The sequence below is a fragment of the Anthonomus grandis genome, chromosome 10 (assembly GCF_022605725.1).
Source record: "Anthonomus grandis grandis chromosome 10, icAntGran1.3, whole genome shotgun sequence".
Taxonomy (NCBI): Eukaryota; Metazoa; Arthropoda; class Insecta; order Coleoptera; family Curculionidae; genus Anthonomus; species Anthonomus grandis.
The window spans coordinates 21,401,871-21,421,136 of NC_065555.1; the positions used below are offsets into that span (position 1 = coordinate 21,401,871).

The following is a 19,266-nucleotide window of genomic DNA, read 5'->3' on the forward strand; positions in this document are numbered from 1 at the left end:
TGATTTTTTTTTAAATCTGTAACTTTTTTAGTCTTGGCATAATTTAATTTTTTATTTAACATATCACAAACAGTTGTGCTTAAAAAAGATAATTCGAGATATTTACAATTGAAGTTTTGAATGCGCTCAAAATAAAATTTTATTTTCCTATTTCAGGTTAAAATATTTATAAAGTAGGCTGTGTCTGACAAGATGAATTGTTATAAATGTCATTGTCACTATCAGGGAAAACTTTAAATGTAAATCTCGAAAAGGGTTAATCGTAGTGACATTTTTGAAGTATACCGTTTTTAAGCAAAACTGTGTGCACAATGCATATTTCAAATAAAAAAATAAATTATGCAAAGCCTAAAAAAGTTACGGACTTGCCTTTAAACTTCGGACTTAAAAAATTTTTACTTAACCTCATTTATTTTTTTTTAAACGAATCTGCTGTTAAATTCACCGTTATTTATAGGACATCCTGTAAGTTGTATATTATTTATATAAGTAACTTTTTCGGTTAAAATATAAATTCTTGATTGTACAGGCAAAAATACATAATTTAAGCGGTTTATTTCTTAGCGAAAACCAATATATCCACCATTTTAAGAAAATTATACAGGGTGTCCTGACAGTAATGGGACATAGAACAACAGTAGATTCCTTACGTCAAAAGAATGTGATTGAGGTCAACTTGCCTTATCCTAACTTTAATAGTAATTGAAATATTTGATATATCGTTTTTTTCTCATAAGTCTTGAACCAAATAGCGTACTCACATGAAATTTAGAACATATGAGTCTTTTAAACAGAAAAATAAAATTTCGTATACAGTTTTCGTGTTTTCGGTAGAGGGCGATAGTTTCGTTAGTTTTTACTTTTTTAAATCCCCTAACTTTTTTGCAGCTCCGTATATTGGTTTGAAACTACCAAAATAATTTCTACCTGTCGAGAAAAATGCGCTGGCATTACAATTATAATACATGTTCTACCTAGCATTTAATGGTATATCTTCTAAAAGACCTCCAAGTTCATTTCGTAAGGAATTTAAGTACGAGTCTCCGTTCAAATTAGGTTGTAGTTCATGGGGGCCTATTATATTATGGTTTCCAATAATACCACGCCAACCAATTGTTAACTTTAAATTCATGCTGGAAACAATGACTGACAACTGAATGGGCGTTTTCAGTATTCTTCATATGATTATTTCTAAACTTAAACACGCCGCGTCTAGTAAATGTAGCCTCGTCTGTGAATAACACTTTGCTAATAAGCATTGGATCTGCGTTTTGCATATTTTTAAACTGACGACAAAACTGCATTCTGCCTGGCAAATCTGGTGGGATCAAACACTGAACTGGTGTAAAGTGGTATGGATCTCTTTCTGAGGTACTTTACCAACACATGATTTGTTTACATCCCGTAGCTGCCGCTATTCGCCTAGTACTTAACCCGGGATTTTCTTCTACTAAATTTCTTCTTCCTGTTCTTGGAAAATATTTTTTGGGCGGCTCAAAACAGGCATTTTTGACCGAAATGATCCAGTTTCTCCTAGTCGTTTATAAATTCTTTGGAATAATTTATCGTTTGGTAGTTGTCTATCTGGAAATATTTCCAGATACCTGCGTCTTGCATGGCGTCCAATAAAATTTACTTGCGCGTAAACACAAAGCATATCACGTATCTCCAAGTTGGTAAACAAATTATGCCTGGGCATTACTTAAAATGATTAAACTCAAGAGAAAAACGAATTTATTTTGATACTTTTTAAACCGATATACGGGGCTGAAAGAAAGTTAGGGGTTGGGCTAAAAAATAAAAACTAACGCAACGAGCGCCCTCTACCGAAAACTGTATACGAAATTTTCTTTTTCTTTTTAAAAGACTCGTTTGTTTTAAAATTCATGTCAGTATGTCAATTGGTTCAGGACCTATGAGAAAAAAACGATAAATCAAATAATACTTTGACACTCTGTATTTCAGTTACTGTTAAAGTTAGGATGAGGCAAGTTGATCTCGATCACATTATTTTGACGTAAGGAATCTACTGTTGTTCTATGTCTCATTACTTTCGAGACACCCTGTATATTCTCTTTTGAGTGATATGTGTAATATTATTATTAATTTTCTTTACCCTAAACAAACGACTTTAATTTCATCATACCCTATTTCTAATATTAAAATTCACATACTTATCTTGAATTTACGCATTATCAAAATTAACCTCACCTAGTGTAAGTAGGCGGATCGTTCTGCGTATTACGTCATTTACGTAAAAAGATGAATAGAAAGAACGCCAGTAGTCAGGCTTTTTAATATTACTTCTTAAGTGCTTAAAATTTTTGCTTTTGTCACTTCACATGTATGATAAATTATAGATATGTACAGGGTCTTTCCCCATATATTGACCGCCCCCTACAGGGGTAATGCGAAAAGTTAAAAAAAATTTAATACAAAACTTTTGGGGTTTTACTATACATTTTTGAATCCGATGTCAAAATTTTTTTTTTCGTTTAGAAACGTCAAATTTTGACAAATGATCAGTTTTTTCTTATGGAACACCCTGTATATGACTTCATAGTTAAAAAGAGCCGAATTTTCTGATTTCAAATATATATAGTTTAACTATGTTTTATTAAACCGTTTCGGAAATATCGGGCTCAAAACTTAAAAAAAATAATATATAGAAGATCTTGGTAAGCGCTGCATTATTAGTTTGGCGTTTTTTTTAAAGATAAATGAATTGAGTAGAAACAATAAAAACAGAAGATTTATTATTACTAAGGTGATATTTAGCATCTTTTTGTTGACAAGGATACATTATTTTAACAATTGTTAAACTTTAATTTAGAGCTAATTATAACTATAACTGCTCTATATGACCACCACCATTATCAATACAGTTTATATAATCCTGCTCAATTTTGTGTATTGTATTCCTTATAAATTGTCTATGATTTTGATTGATATCATCTATCGCGGTAATAATTTTTCTGCGGAGCTCCTCGACATTTTCAGTTCTCTGTTCGTAAACTTTATTTTGCAGGTAACCCCACAGAAATGAATCAAGAGGTGTCAGGTCTGGACTGTTTGGTGGCCAACGAATTGGCCCAGTTCGTCCAATGCACAGGTTATATCTTTCATTTAAAAATCTCAAAACAGGTAACACATTATGCGGTGGGTCACCATCTTGATGCCAAACTATTTGCTCGTATTGCCTTATGGGTAGATCTTCAAGTTTAGCTTCAATTTGATAAGTAAGCATCTCTAGGTATCTCTCTCCCGTCAAGTTGCCGTTATAAAAAATAGGTCCTGTGACCTGGTCATTTAAAATTCCACACCATACATGTAGAGATTGCCGCCCTTGAAACTTAATTTCCCTTGTTATTCGGGGGTTTGTTCTTGACCAAAATCTAACATTTTTTCGATTGTAAATGCCCGCGGTTGTAAAGGTGCATTCGTCGGTCCACAAAATTTTTTAATAAAAGTTATTATCTTCTTCTTTTAGCACTAGCATCTCTTGACAAAATTCCACCCGTTTATTTCTTTGCTCTACACTTAAAGTTTGAACAGGTAATATTCGATAAGCAAAATATTTATACTTTTTTAAAATTGAATAAATTTTTTTGGCCGATCGATCAAAGTAAATTCTGGCATCTTCTATGGAATGATTTGGGTGTTCTAAAAAGAAATTCATCATTTTTGATGGGCAATTTGAGGGAGACAAAGACCCAAACATGATAGCGTAGATCTAAATGTATTCAAAAATTAGTAAAAACTTACCTACCTTCGAAATATAGCAAAATACGTAATTCTTCTTCTGGATCGACAAGAACTGTCCGACGTTTTCTTCGTAGAGTTTTCCTGATGCAAAATGCTCGTTCTATATTTTTAAACGTATTTTTTGCCGGAATGGCACGTAAAGGAAAGGTTCGACGATATTCCTCTCTGGCGGCATTTGCGTTATTATTATTTTTATAAAATATACGGACGATGTCACATTTTTCTTCATCACTGTACGGCAGCATTTTTTAACATTTATGGGTTAACAAACAAGAAATGACAATGTCATCTCAATGATTTGTTTTTTAATAAATGTCAAACAATAACAATGCAGCGCCTACCAAGATCTTCAATATATTATTTTTTTAAAGTTTGGAGCCCGATATTTCCGAAATGGTTTAACATAGTTAAACTATATATATTTGAAATCAGAAAATTCGGCTCTTTTTAACTATGAAGTCATATACAGGGTTTTCCATAAAAAAAACTGATCATCTGTCAAAATTTGACGTTTCTAAACGAAAAAAAAAATTTGACATCGGATTCAAAAATTTAAAGTAAAAACCCAAAAGTTTTGTATTAAATATTTTTTTTAACTTTTCGCATTACCCCTATAGGGGAGGGGGTCAATATATGGGGAAAGAGACCCTCTACATTGAAAGTGTATTAGAAGAGTTCAAGGTTCACTTTTCGGAATTCTAATAAAATATTTTGTATTTGTTAAGTTTAACAGACATTAAATCATGTTTGTTAGTAACATTGCTTTTTATTGCTTCTTTTTTAGCTAACAAATTTGTCCTTTTTTTAATATAGAATTTGCTTGTAAGGCAATTCATTAATATTAAAATGTTGGAACGAAATAACGCAATTAAAATAACATTTTTGGCACAATGTTTTACACCATAATTAACACCTAGGTTAGGTAGGATATTAATCTGAAATGGAACTTTAATATTTATTTTAATGTAGTAAGTAAATTTTAAAAAGTTTAAATTTCTTTAAAATATATATGTTTATATGTCTTCATATATAAGTTCTTATTCTTAACTTAAGTTGTTAGTTTTATGTGTGTTATACGCATACGCATGCATGTGTCATTTACCTGTAGGAGTTCCAAAAGTAAAGCTGGAAGCAGGCGTTCCAAATACACTGCCAGCAGAGGAAGGCGTGCCAAAATTAGTTTTGGGTGTGCCGAAGAACGATACACTACTGCTGCCCAGACTAGATATGGTTTTACTAGGTTCTTTATTAAAGAGTTCTTTGAGATACTCATCATCCTTTTTGCATTGGTCACAAGTGCAATCGGGTAGTTGCCTGAGGGTAATGAAATATAATGTTATAGATAAAATTACTATTATTAGTACTAATAGGAGATTTTTTTCTTACATTTATATGGAAAAAAATTATTACCTAAAAAATAAAGATATTTGAAAATCAAATAAGGTAAAAACTACTTCTATAATTTAATAGTTATATGTGTTATAAATTAATAGTTATTATAGGTGTTATATAAAAGCATCCTCTTTTTATGTAAGTTAATTCGAAGGAAAAATAATTTTTAATTTTAATTTATGTTATCTATTAAAGTAATAAAACATTCTAAAAAATCCGCTGATGCATTATTTTAGGTGAGATAAAGGTGTAAAATAAATTAATTCAAATATTTTAAGGAAAAAAAAATTAAATATTATTATTGTATTGCTTTTCGGCACGCAAATCGGATACAATAACACCAATAGTTAATTTTTTATTAAATGCCTTTTTTCGTTTATATTAAATTATCATCATGCATTTTAGTTTTTAAATATACAATTATTACTTATATCATATATTAAAATATTGCTAGAGCTAGATTATATCTGTTTGTATCCTTAATATTAACAAGTAAATAAGCCCTGCTTCAAAAATTCATTCGCCAATATCCTCTAAATGTTATGGTCTATATTTATATTATACGTATTAATTTTTTTTTTACTTATTAGCAATGTTAGTTAGATCAGAAACGATTTGATAATATATTCAGGCCTGTATTTAGCCTGTATTAAGATTTTTTAAATTATTTTAATATAACATTAATATATTTAAAAATCCTGTATAATAATATAATCGTAAAGGTAAATATTATTAATATTTTTAAAAGAGATGAAATGTAAAATAATATACAAATATATAAGTAATATTTCTCAGTTATTTGATATTTTTATGTATTTGTTGAAATTTTTTAACGGACTAACTAAAAATAATTTATAAAATGATAAAAAATAGGATTATCGAGATACCCCATAACATAAGAAAAAATCATTTAATATTAGAAGTAAAGTAATTTAGTTTTTTTTTTAAATACTGTGGTAATAGAAAAACATCTGTGTGCAGTAAAATTCCCTTTTTTTATTCATGGCTATTATCGCATTGATCTACAAAATTCCCAGTAAGAAACAAATATGATTTGTTTAAATGACTTGTAAGTGAATGTTCTAACCTAAAAGCAAATTTCTTTAAATATGCCTTATAAATAATATCTTCAGAAGTTTTTGAATTTCTCAGGATAAAACGAATTGAATTTGCGCAGAGTTTGTTATAAAAACAATAGCGTACGAATACTTATGTAAGTACATATCACTTTCAAACTATAAATTTCCTAAAATATTCAACAATTATCTACCTGTAAGCGAAAAACTTTGGCGGCAAGCCAAGTCTGATTGCCTCTGTTTCTTCCTCTGAGGTTACTTTCGTCTCGGAGATAAATTCTACATCTGAATCGGTATCAGCGTCATTTTTGTCTTTAGTGTTTTTGTTCCCTTTAAATAAAAAAAGCTGTTAAAAAATTAAACTCTCTTGAAAAAACTAAATCAGATAAATTTAATTTCTTTCTCTGTAGCATTTTTGAATTATTTTTTACCTATTTTAGAAATATGTAAGGGGAGAACTTACTACAAGTATGAATTATATTATAACAAAAAAGTTTTCCTGTAAAATACCACCTCTATGAATCCTTTACGTAAGTTTTTTAAATTAAGCATAGACCGAAACATAGGTTCATAGATCTCCATTTTATATTATATGAAAATACATGATATATTTAAAGGCTAAAAACTATAATTAGTTACTGACTTATTTAATTAGTTAATGAATTCATTTTAACTTATCAAGCAGTTCAATTATCTGACGGTGCTATAAGTTTCCTAACCGATTTCAACTTTAGCGCATATATTACGCTCTAAGCTTAAATTTATAAAAATTGTAAAGTTGTAACTTAATTTACGTAAGGTAGGTTTAAACTTAAGGTAAGATATTTTATATAGATAACTGATCCTTCAGGCTTTATAAAAAAGAATAAAATATTTTGAAAATAAACTGGTATCCTATTTCACATTAAAACGTTTAGCTTACATACGTGCGTAAATATTTTATTGAAAGGGTAGTTGTATAAGCTTTAAAATCTATTGACCCCAAACCTATATTTGAACCCTGTTAATGCATCAACTTCAAATATTACTCCATTTCGCGCGGAATATGTACCACATTTTTCTCCCATTATCTGGACACGATGTGCAAGGTAGAAGGACTTGTACGAGAGCAACGACGGTGAAAACAAGTAAATTTTTGGTGTCGGTACTAATTCAATTGTTACAATCGTTCAAACAATTTAATTAATTTTCGGTTTAAAAACCATTGTGTGGTGGTGGTGAGCCTGCACTGCAACTGTCTTATTCGGTAAGTGCCCATTTGAGTAGTGTGGTACATTCGTTTTTTACAATTTTCTTACTTGCGTTAGTAATTACTTTTCAAATACAGTCCACAACCTTTTCAATTTTCTTATTTATGCGTTGACAAACCCGATAAAATACAAGTACTTCTCACGTCATTGTGCATATTCTTTTTTCTACGCTGCTGACGATATTATTTAATATTCAATAATTATTGCTGTAGATATAAAAATATCAAAATCTCATTGAAAATTAATATACGCGCATAAGATTATTTTGGACCATTTAAACTTACATGCTCCTTGTCTATCCACTTGAAATCCTCAAACTTTTTATCTTGCGTGACCTAGAACCAATTCTACAAATTTTTTTCCTCTGCATTTAGCATGTATTGCGTATAATTTTATTCAGGTTCAGTGCGATTTAATCAACTGAAGTTTGCCGAAATTAAACAAGTTTAATTTAGATATTTATAGATTATTTGAAAACTTTTTATGGTCACTTTTTTTCTTTAATTTTCGTTTTTTTATGTTATTATTGTTCTTTCTATCTGCTGGATTTACTCTACACAAGTGGTATTTAATCTTATGCAAAAAACCACAAATAAAATTTTTTTTGCAAAGAATTTTGGAAAAATGCTTGTAAATTAAATTTAACTAAGGATTAGTTAAATTTCAAGATGCTTCCATAATAAATAATTAATTTGTTAACTCTCTTTCTACAGCATGCACAATTTCAAGCGAAAGAGAAAAAAATTCTACAAACGAAATAGACTTGAGTCATTTACGTCCGAGTTAAAGTTCAGTTTAATCGATAAAGAATATTTAATGAAAATTTTAAATTCAATCAGAACCAATGCTACGGGCGAGGATGATTTGTCAATTATTGATATTAAATTTTGTTTTCCATATTGTAAAAAAGCTTTAAAAAAATATTTTTAATACTTGTATACTAGGCAAATAATATCCAAATTTATGGAAAAAGGCCATTATACTTTTCGCTACCAAAGGTATCTAATTTAAAAGAACTTAAAGATCTTAGACCTATCAGTATTTTGCCACCAGTTGTCTTGGAAAATCATATATTTAACTAGATTGTATCCTATGCCGATTCTAGAAATTTAATTTCACTCTGTCAGTCCGGGTTTAGAAAGAACTTTCGTACTAGTACACTGTGTCCCATTTTGGATGAGACTGCAGGGTATCTCTGTCATTTTTTAAGATAGAGCTTTGCGGTTTTCGCGACCCTGTATCACTTTTTTGTAAAACTTTTAAAGCCACAAACAGAAATGTTCTAACTACTTTTGTTCCTGAAATACAGGGTGAAAACGAAAATGTTCACTTTTGGAGATGTTATTATTTCTCAGGCCCTGTATAAGATAGAATAAAAATGAAAACTGCTTATAATAGATATTTTTACATAAAAGTCAGTGGCGTATTTAATTTTTTTTTCTAATGCACTGTTTTTAAGATTGGGCACAAACTTGGTATTTTTTAAATGGAACACCCTGTATATTTTAACGTCAAATTTTTGCATTTTTTTTCTGAATACATTGATGTATCACAACTAGTAAATTTTAGCTTCAAAAATCAGAAAAATCCATATTTATTTTTGTTTTTAATAGTAGGCCATGAATTCTTACACACATGCATTTAATTATTAGTTTTTTAAAACGCCATGTGATTTAAACCTGTTTATTTAACTATATTTTAAACATTAACTTAAGATATTAATATAAACATAAAAATGTTAAAAATAAAAAAAATATATCGGACCAGGTTTAACATTAAAAACTAATTAGTAATTACAAGAATCAAATTGGAAAATTAATTACAAAAACCAAAAAAAAAACAACAAATATAAATTTAATAAAACTGTTCAAACTGCTGTCCATTTTGTCTTATACAAAAACCACATACAGTCTGTATTCGTCTTAAGGCATTTAAAATTATAAAGGGTTGCCTTTGTAAGTTTATGAATGCTTCTTCAGTTGTCGCTCGGAGTTCATTTATATTATTATGCCGATTTGCATAAATTTTATTTTTTAAGTACGACCATACAAAAAAGTCCAAAACACTTAAGTCCGGTGACCTCGGGGGCCATCTGATTGGCCCGTGTGTGCCAATCCAACGTCTATCAAAATGAGCACTTAAATATTCTCGAACTACCCTTGAATTATGAGCGGGCGCTCCATCTTGCTGGAAATATATTTGATGTCGCTGGGCTAAAGGTATGTCCTCCAACAACTCTGGCAAATTATTTTGCAATATATTTAGATACAGGAAACACTAAAACCAAATCGGCCTTGTTGCTGTCGTTCAAAAGTAATAGGTTGGTTTTCTTGATACCAATGTCTGGTATTTTGCCTATTAAATATGCCACTACTGCTTATATGGGATTCGTCAGACCATATTACCTTTTTTACAAAATCCGGATCTTCATTAGTTTTGGTTAAAAACCAATTAGAAAATTCCAGTCGTTTAAACGGACCGTCAGGATGCAATTCTTGAATAATATTTATCTTATACGGTTTAAATTTATGCTTTTTTAAAATTTTTTGCACTTTTGTTTTGGAAACTCCTATCTCTTCCTCTATCTTTCTACAGGAAATTTGGGGTCTTGCTTCCACACACGCTAAAACATTAATTTCGCCAGCTTCATTTCTATCAACATGGGGTTGCCTAGGTTTTGAATGGCAGCCATAATTTAAAAGATTAGATTTTAACCGGAATACCGCAGCCCGAGATGGCTGACGTCTTTCTGGAAACCTAATAAGATCTTTTTTATTTTTTGAATTTTGTAACAAAATAAAATAAGCTAGAGCTTTGCCTATTTAAATATAATTGCTGCGCCGCTTCGACATTTTCGTTAGAAAGGTTTAAACATTTTATAATATCATACTTTTCAAAATTTTGGAATTCCATATTTTCACCGTCAGCCATCATTATTGATATGTATTGAATCTGTTTGTGACTTAGTTTCCATGAATGAAATAAACAAAACATTTTTTATGCATGTGTCAAAGAATTCATGGCCTACTATTAAAAAAATAAACATAAATATGGATTTTTCTAATTCTTTGAGCTAAAATTTATCAAAGATTAGGTTGTGATACATCAATGTATTCAGAAAAAAAAATGCAAAAATTTGACGTTAAAATATACAGGGTGTTCCATTTAAAAAATACCAAGTTTGTGCCCAATCTTAAAAACAGTGCATTGGGAAAAAAAATTAAATACGCCACTGACTTTTATGTAAAAATATCTATTATAAGCAGTTTTCATTTTTATTCTATCTTATACAGGGCCTGAGAAATAATAACATCTCCAAAAGTGAACATTTTCGTTTTCACCCTGTATTTCAGGAACAAAAGTAGTTAGAATATTTCTGTTTGTGGCTTTAAAAGTTTTACAAAAAAGTGATACAGGGTCGCGAAAACCGCAAAGCTCTATCTTAAAAAATGACAGAGATACCCTGCAGTCTCATCCAAAATGGGACACAGTGTACACTGTGTCCCATTTTGGATGAGATTGTAGGGTATCTCTGTCAGTTGTTATGATATAGCTCTGCGGTTTTCGCGACTAGTGTCTACTGTCTATAATTCCTATGCCTTATTCCTATTCCTAATGGCTATAACGAATTTAAAGATATTTATTGTTTTGACCAAAAGTTAATGTACATTAAACCTCATCGTTATTATTTACCTATTAATAATTAAATATCTTAAATTATGGTTTTTTTTTTAAGATTGGGCGCAATTTAGTATTTTTTAAATATAGAACACCCTGTATATTTTAGCGTCAATATTTTGCATAGGGCACTTATTGGAGCGAATCGAACGAGGTTTGGTTGTTCGAATTCCCCTTTTGAGCTCGTTCCAGCACCGTGCAAATGCAACTCTGAATACGAGCAGTTGCTCCCCCCGAATAGAAACCGAAGTATTCGAATAGAAACGGTGCAGCCCAGTTGAAGCAGTCATAAGTCACATATCAATAATGATGGTTGACGGTGAAACATGGAATTTAAAAAATTTTAAAACTATCATATTATAAAATGTTTAAAACTTTCTAACGAAAATGTGGAAGCAGCGTTGCAATTATATTTAAACAGGAAAAAAAAACGCCTATTTTATTTTGTTACAAAAAATAAAAAAGATCTTATTAGGTTTCCAGAAATACGTCAGCCATCGTCGACCTACGGTATTCCGTTTAAAATCTGATCTCTTATATTATGGCTGCTATTCAAAACCTAGGCAATCTCATGTGGAAAGATATGAAGCTGGCAAATAATTGTGTGGCAGCAGGACTCAAATTTTCTGTAAAAAATAGAGGAAGCGGTAGGAGTTTCAAAAACAAAAGCGCAAAAAAATTTTAAAAAAGAAAATTTAAACCATATAAGGTAAATATTGTTCGAGAATTGCATCCTGATGATCCATTTGAACGATTGAAATTTTCTAATTGCTTTTTAACCGAAACCAATGAAAATCCGGATTTAAGTATATTAGATTTCTTTAATACTTAAAAAATAAAATGTATGCAAATCGGCATTATAATATAGATAAACTCCGAGCGTCAACCGAAGAAGCTAACTTACAAAGGAAGCGAACTTACAAAGGCAACCCTTAATAATTTTAAATGCCTTAAGGCGAAGTGAAACTGTATGTGATTTATGTATAAGACAAAATGTCAATGTTGTAATTACAGTTTTTATTGGATTTCAATTTAGTTCTCAAGAATGCGCTTATTTAGGGCATTCAAGTCTGGACTTTAAAGATATTTAGATATAGATAGTATTGGTAAGTACCAATTATAAAGTAGCACTATACATATGGAAGCAAATTTTAAGTAACAAGATTAATTTGTCTTAAATATTTTATTTTTAGATGAACTGAAATAAATTTAACAAAGGGCTTTAAAACTTAGGGCTAAAATACTGTAAGCAATGTAAGAATGGTACTAGTGAGACCTTTTATGTATAAATATGGACTTATTGCAGGTATAAAGCATATTTTTCTGTTATTGAATTTTATAATTTCAATTATTTCATTCAATTATAACATTCAGAAATAATTACCTGCTTTTCTTTCATTTCCATAAGTGTTGTGTAACAAATACAAAAACATTATGTAAGAAACACACCTAAATAAAAAAAATTAAACCTATATATTTTTTAACCACATATAATATATATATCCACATATTATGGAAAACCAAATTATCAATTCTTATAGCCCTTGGTTGGAACCTTTGGTGTGCCGCTCAAATTACGAGACAGTTTTAACACTAATCAAAACTTTTTATTTTTACTCTCGACACGTGTTTCATCTAGTTAGCATCATGGGGTAAATGCCTGTTTTAAGAATCAAATTAAAACCAAAACTAAATGATTGTCCTTAGTAATTAAAGAAGAATTACCATAACTTGCACTTACTTTACTGTAGCTGCTGGCTTGTACGCGACAGGTCTTTCGAAAACGCAATTATTTTTTAACTATTTTGTCACTAAGCTTCTTCTTGATATTACAATAGTAATCTAAAAGTTGGTGAGATATTCTATCATTTTCAGTTTTTTCAAATTTTCCAGTTTTATTGTTTTCGCTTGTAGAACGTATAGCTTCATTTTTATTTAACCTTTCATCTGTGACCTCCTTTACAGTTTCCCATATTTTTTTACATTGATTAATTTTTTATTTAGTTTACTTTTGTAAAAAGAACATTTTGCTTCTTTAATTCATTTATAATACAAATCAAATATGTTTTTATTCATCACAATTTGTACAAATTAAATATCTTAAAGTAATAGATATTGATTATCGATTTTAATTAAATGTGATTAATAATAACTAGATTTAATACCTAGGGATATTACATCTAATAGTGAATTGAAAAAATATGTAGATCATGCTCTATTTAGAATCTTTATAAGGGCGGAATGCGCTTAATTACCTAACAGATTAGATTGCTAGTTTATTTAAGATACATATAAATAAATACATTTATGAGAGATATATTTTTAACATACTAATAAAAATATAGTCGTATAAACTTACCATTGCTAACTTCATCTAATGCGTCATCAATAGCCTTCTTAAACTCTTTAGCAATTTGCCCATCTTTGAATCTTAAACAAAATTGATCCCGGCTTATTTCTCCTTCAGAAAAGTCTGCTGCATGGAACAACCAAGTTTTTTCGTCTTTGGCCAGATAGTCAATATCTTTAGTTAGCCAGTGATTCAGACAGATTTTTAAAACTTGTTCACGACGCATTACAACCCTAAAGGCAACATAACTTTTGTTTAATATTTCTTTTAAATATAAATAAAAAGTAGTTATAAAAAAAAGTAGAAACCTTAGTTTTTTAGTAGAGTTGTCCCTTAGAACTTTTACGTCTCCTAGACCTCTTTCTTTCCATTCTCCTGAGGAAAACCGATATAGTTTGGCCCTGTGGGAATATAAAACTTCCTCGTTTTCTTCGCCCGTTTTAACTTCTACGATATCGGGTAAAGGAACCACTGGTTTGAAATATACATTTGCTTCTTCCTCTTCTACGTAACTTGCTAAAAAAACCACCAATTAAAAATAACTGTTTTAGACTGTGACTCAATTTTACAAAGAAGCAGTATTTTAGGCAAATTTCTAAAGTTCGTAACCACGTAATACATAGAAAGACGATAGATTGTTATTTTTAAATGTTCTGTACAATTCTTTACCAGCGAAAGCTGAAATAAAATAGGATGAACCATAAGTTGATAGAAAGGGTATCAGTTGAAAATTAAATATAATTCTTCCTAATATTTTTATATCTCTATTTTTTAGAATAAAAAATAGTTAATTCTTTTACACTTTTCGTATTCAGGATTTACGGCGAGTCTAATTGTGTCTTCTATAGTGGCATTAAAAACATGTATGAATAGATATTATAATTGTAATTTATTCTTATGCATAAAGCTAAGTTTTTCAATCCAAGCATTGGCCACATTATTGGAAGATTTAGATGTACGGATGGATATACAGGGTGTTCATTGAAAACTTCCCACCACGGATTTATCGAAAACCACTGTTTAAAAAAACAAAACGCCAAAATACGTCAAAAGGTTTTTCAAGGGGGACAACTTTCTAACCTAAAATTACTTTACTCCCTTTCACCCTCTGCTCTCCACGGTCATCCCCTTAAAAATTTTAAATGGCAAGGGGTATCGAGTAATAACTTGTTTAAAAGGTCTTTCGAAGTCTTTTATTTGGACGTTTGATTTTTTTAAATCGGTCGTTTCGTTTTCGAGAAAATTAGAAAAATCTTTGTTTATCTTAACTTGTTCAGATAGAAAACAAAAACATGAAAATGATTTGCAATGATTGCAAGAATTCTAGAAACTAGTTCTTTTATTTTTGTAGACAAAATTCTAAAAAAATCAAAATTTAAAGGGGAAAAAATCAATCATCTGGAATTTTTTTACACCAAAGGATAAAATTGTTGCCCGATGTAACTATTGTCGTCAAGTGTTATCTTACAAATCATCTATAAGTAATTTGAGGCAACATCTTCAAAACATCCGTCAATAAAGTTGGTGGAAAATGGTTCTACAACAACTTCAAATAATTCTCCTTCATATTCATCCAGTAGTAATTTACAATCAACGGTATCTACCGCTTTTGCCTCTATTCCATCCACGTCATCAGCACCCGTTCATTCACCCACCGCATCAACTACTTCAATACGCCCTGATTCACCTGCCTCATCTATTTCATCTGTTGCATCATCAGTCAACAGTGTCAACAATGTCAAAAAAGATAGGTTTTTCGCAAAAAAAAGCATTGATGATAAACTCCTAAAATTAATAATCAAGAACTTTCAACCTTTTTCGATAGTTGAAGATGCAGGTTTTAAAGAATTTTGTAATGCCCTAAACCCATCGTATTGTCTTCCCAGTAGAAAAACTCTATCGAATACATTACTTCCAGCGAAGTTCGAAGAAGTGTTAATTAAGGCACAAGAAAAACAGCCCAGGCAGTAACAATTACCACCGATTGTTGGACGTCCTCAAATAATGATGGCTTTATAGCCGTAACATCACATTTTATTGATGCAAATTTTGAAGTAAAGTCAGTATTATTAGAGGTTGGGCCTTGTAGTGAGAGCCATACAAGCAAAAATCTCGCGACGGACCTCAAACGGATCGCTTATGAATGGGAAATCGAAAGTAAAATTTTACTAGTCATATCGGATAACGCGGCTAATATTAAAAAGGCAATAAGTGATGAATTGAAATGGAAACATTTAGGTTGTTTAGCACATACAATAAACTTAATTGTTCAGGATGCATTAAAACTTGTCGATCCGCTGGTTGCTAAAGTTTCTAATATTGTTTCACACTTCAAAAGAAATGCAGTTGCGAAGTGTAAGTTGGATGCCTATCAAAAACAAAATGGCAAAACTCCGAAAAAGTTGATCCAATCTGTAGTGACTCGTTGGAATTCTGTATTTTATATGCTTCAACGATTCCTGGAACTTAAAGAAGAAGTGAGAACTACATTAGCTGCTTTAGGAAAAAAAAACTGGCCAATGCTCACAAATCAGGAGTTCGAGTATATTGATGAACTCATTCAAATACTTTCACCCTTTGAAGCAACGACCGTGTTTATGAGCACAGAAAAACAAGTAACGCTTTCATCCGTTATCATGGTTTCTAATGGATTATATGATTTGTACAAAGATCTTAGAAAACGTCAGTTTTCTGATATGATAAAAGGGGTTTTGTACAAGCTTCTTGAGGGCATCGATACTCGATTCAGGCCTCTGCAAAATAGTGCCACTCTTCTGTTAAGTACGTTTTTGGATGCGAGATATAAAAATATTGGATTCAGTAGTGAGTCAATTGGAAACCAAGCAAAAAAGATCGCAACAAATGCAATTACCGCATTAACAGAGCAAAAAACCAAGAAAAAAACATCACTTTGGAAGAAAAAAGGCAACAGGTTTCGGAAACACAACAACCGTTTTCAATTTGGAATTCATTTGACAAGAAAGCTGCAAATATAAATCCGAGTCATTCGTCCCAAGCACGTGCCATTATTGAAATTCAAAGATATTTGGAGGAGCCATTATTAGAACGTACCGAAAATCCATTAAAGTGGTGGAAAGTGAACTAATAAAATTAAAATTTGGTACAGTAGCCGCATCTGTACCTTGTGAAAGAATGTTTTCTAAAACGGGGCAAATTATAAGCGATCGCCGACATAGAATATCAAAGGTACAAAGGTAAAAAACATTATGTTCATTAATCAAAATGACGATTAGTGTAATCCTGACTGATTAATACGAATTTATACCGATTATTTTTATATTTTTGAGTTCAAGTTTCTATATTTTTTGTTAGATATTATTTTTTCTTATATGTAAAATGTTTTTTGAGTTTATGTTTTTTATTTTGTGTAACCAATTGCTCCTTATTTTACAGGTTATTAAAGTTGGTTACAATTTTTTACAACTATGCTTTTTATTTCAATTTTAATAACTTTAAGTTCACCATCGGATTTAAAAATTATCGAGAAAATTATTAAAAAGTTTAGGGATTGAACCCGGGTCGGCTGCATGCGCAGAACGTAATTTCATTACGAACTGCATGTACTCCCATTCAGTTTTTGCTATGCTACAACCATGTTTGCAAGGTTAAAAACGGTTGCATATCTCAACTTCTATAGTTATTTTATACCTGTTATTTTAGACGAGCGACAACAGTTGCGTAATGTTGTTGAGGAATAACAGTTAAAAAATAACAGATCATTAAATAACAACCCATCTCTAAAATAAACATGTCAATATCTAGGAATATTACAGATTTATGCTCAATAGTTTATTTTCTATTTAAAGCGTTATATAAGCAGGTTTAATTAAAATGTAAAGCGAAAATAGGTTTCATGAATTTTCATCAATCTGAACTAATTGACGTGAAACCGCGATTTTTTCAGAACAGCACTGAATAAGTAACTCGAATTCTAAGAATTTTTGGAACCTGATGCAAATAAGAACTTGTTCGAGACACTTCAATGATTATATAACTGAAATTCCTTCAGTTACATAAATCCCTTGCGACTTTGTTAACATCTTTTTTTCAATTTTTAATTGATGTTAAATATGTGTTCCATTTCCTTTTTGTTTGTACACCATTAATGTCATGTATTTTGCATTCCTTGTTATGTAGTATGTTTTTCTGGTAACTCTTTGGCAAGTTATTTTGTTATTCTTTTTATTTGATCACTCCATAACATTTTTACCTGTTGTCACAGAACGGCTCTGTAGATGGTCTTACAGAACAAAAGCGCTTAAATTATTTTAATTAAAAATTATAATACTGACATACAAAACATTGGTTTATTATAAGGAACTTAAGTCGAATGCATATAAGGTTGACTGCATAACTGCCAGAATGCTAAAATATGCCAATCCATTTATTCATAAGTATATTACACACCTTAATTACTGCATAGAAAAGGAATATTTTCCCCTTGTATGGCGTACTGTAATTGGTAAACCACTTCCTAAAAAAATAAACCCCGAAGATTTGTCTGATCTCCAAACCATAAGTATTCTGCCAACCCTTTCAAAAGTATTTGAAAAATGTGTGTATAGTCAGATATACAGGGTGTCCATTTATAAACTGACACATTTTAACTGCTTATAAGTCGAGAACGGAAAATGACAACAATGTGCGGTTTTCACAGAACTTCATCAATATTTTTAAAGTTTTTTTTGACAGTGTTGCCAAGTTTCAAAATTTACATGAAATAGGAGGAAAAAAATTAATGATTTTCAAAGGCCGATTTCTCAAAAGTTTTAAATGTAAAACCCTGTACTTTTTAATTTCACATGAAAGCCTGTTAAATCCCCTTTCCGAAAATGTATAAATTGTCTTAAATTCATTATTTTTTTTTTACAGAGCCAATTTTAGTAAATGACACCTTTTTGAAAATTTTCCTACAATAAATACCTATTAAATAATATTCTCGGTATCAAGTGACAACAATAACAATTGTAGCTTGTCAAGGAGGCTGTGAGTTGCACAATTTTATTTGTGGGCTTCAGCTACTGTCAAATCTTTTTAACGTCATTCGTTGGACAGTCCCGATAATTTGATTTTTGTATGTATTTTTGCATTTTTTTAAGATTTTGAAAGGTTTTAATATGTTTACCACTCGGGAAAAGGCACGTTGTATGTTATTATTTAGTGAATGGCTCCACCTTTACGCAATTCTATACTTCATTGGGTACGCCAATTTTCCCAGGAGGGAACAGTTAAAAGAAAAGTTAGAACAAACCTAAATGCACAAGATAATCTGTGGGATGATATTTTACTGGTAAAAGAAGTGTTGTCCTTAAACAATAACCAAATATCTATTAGGAAGATAGCTCAAACAACAAATATGTTAAAAAGTAAAGTACATAAAATTCTAAAAATAATTAAGTTGAAACGCTACAGAATTCAAACTTTCCAAAAAATAGAAAATCGCGCCCTTGAAAAAAGATATTTAATGTGCGAAACACTACTAGATCTTTTTAGAAATGAGCCGGATATCAATTTAATAATGTCTGATGAGGCAACATTTCACATCAGTGGTCGAGTAAATAAGCATAACTGCCGAATTTAGGGAGATGAAAATCCTCGAGTTTATAACGAATTTGAAAGAGATTCTCCTAAGCTGAACGTTTGGTGTGCAGTACCGAAATCTAAAATTTATGGACCATTTTTTTTTCAAGAAGCAACAGTGAATGAAAACAATCACACCGATATGTTGGAAACA

The 19,266-nt window shown here is 30.5% G+C and overlaps 1 protein-coding gene across 1 annotated transcript in view; it reads right to left on the reverse strand.

The window, feature by feature from the left end:
- Nucleotides 1–19,266, reverse strand: part of LOC126741168 (E3 SUMO-protein ligase RanBP2-like) — a 143,692-nt gene that overhangs the window by 29,286 nt on the left and 95,140 nt on the right. The window contains exons 32-35 of the mRNA XM_050447516.1: nt 13,820–14,027; nt 13,521–13,744; nt 6,428–6,563; nt 4,868–5,079 (exon numbers count right to left, since the gene is read on the reverse strand). Coding sequence (XP_050303473.1) covers nt 4,868–5,079; nt 6,428–6,563; nt 13,521–13,744; nt 13,820–14,027 — 780 coding nt within the window. The remainder of the gene's footprint in view (nt 1–4,867; nt 5,080–6,427; nt 6,564–13,520; nt 13,745–13,819; nt 14,028–19,266) is intronic.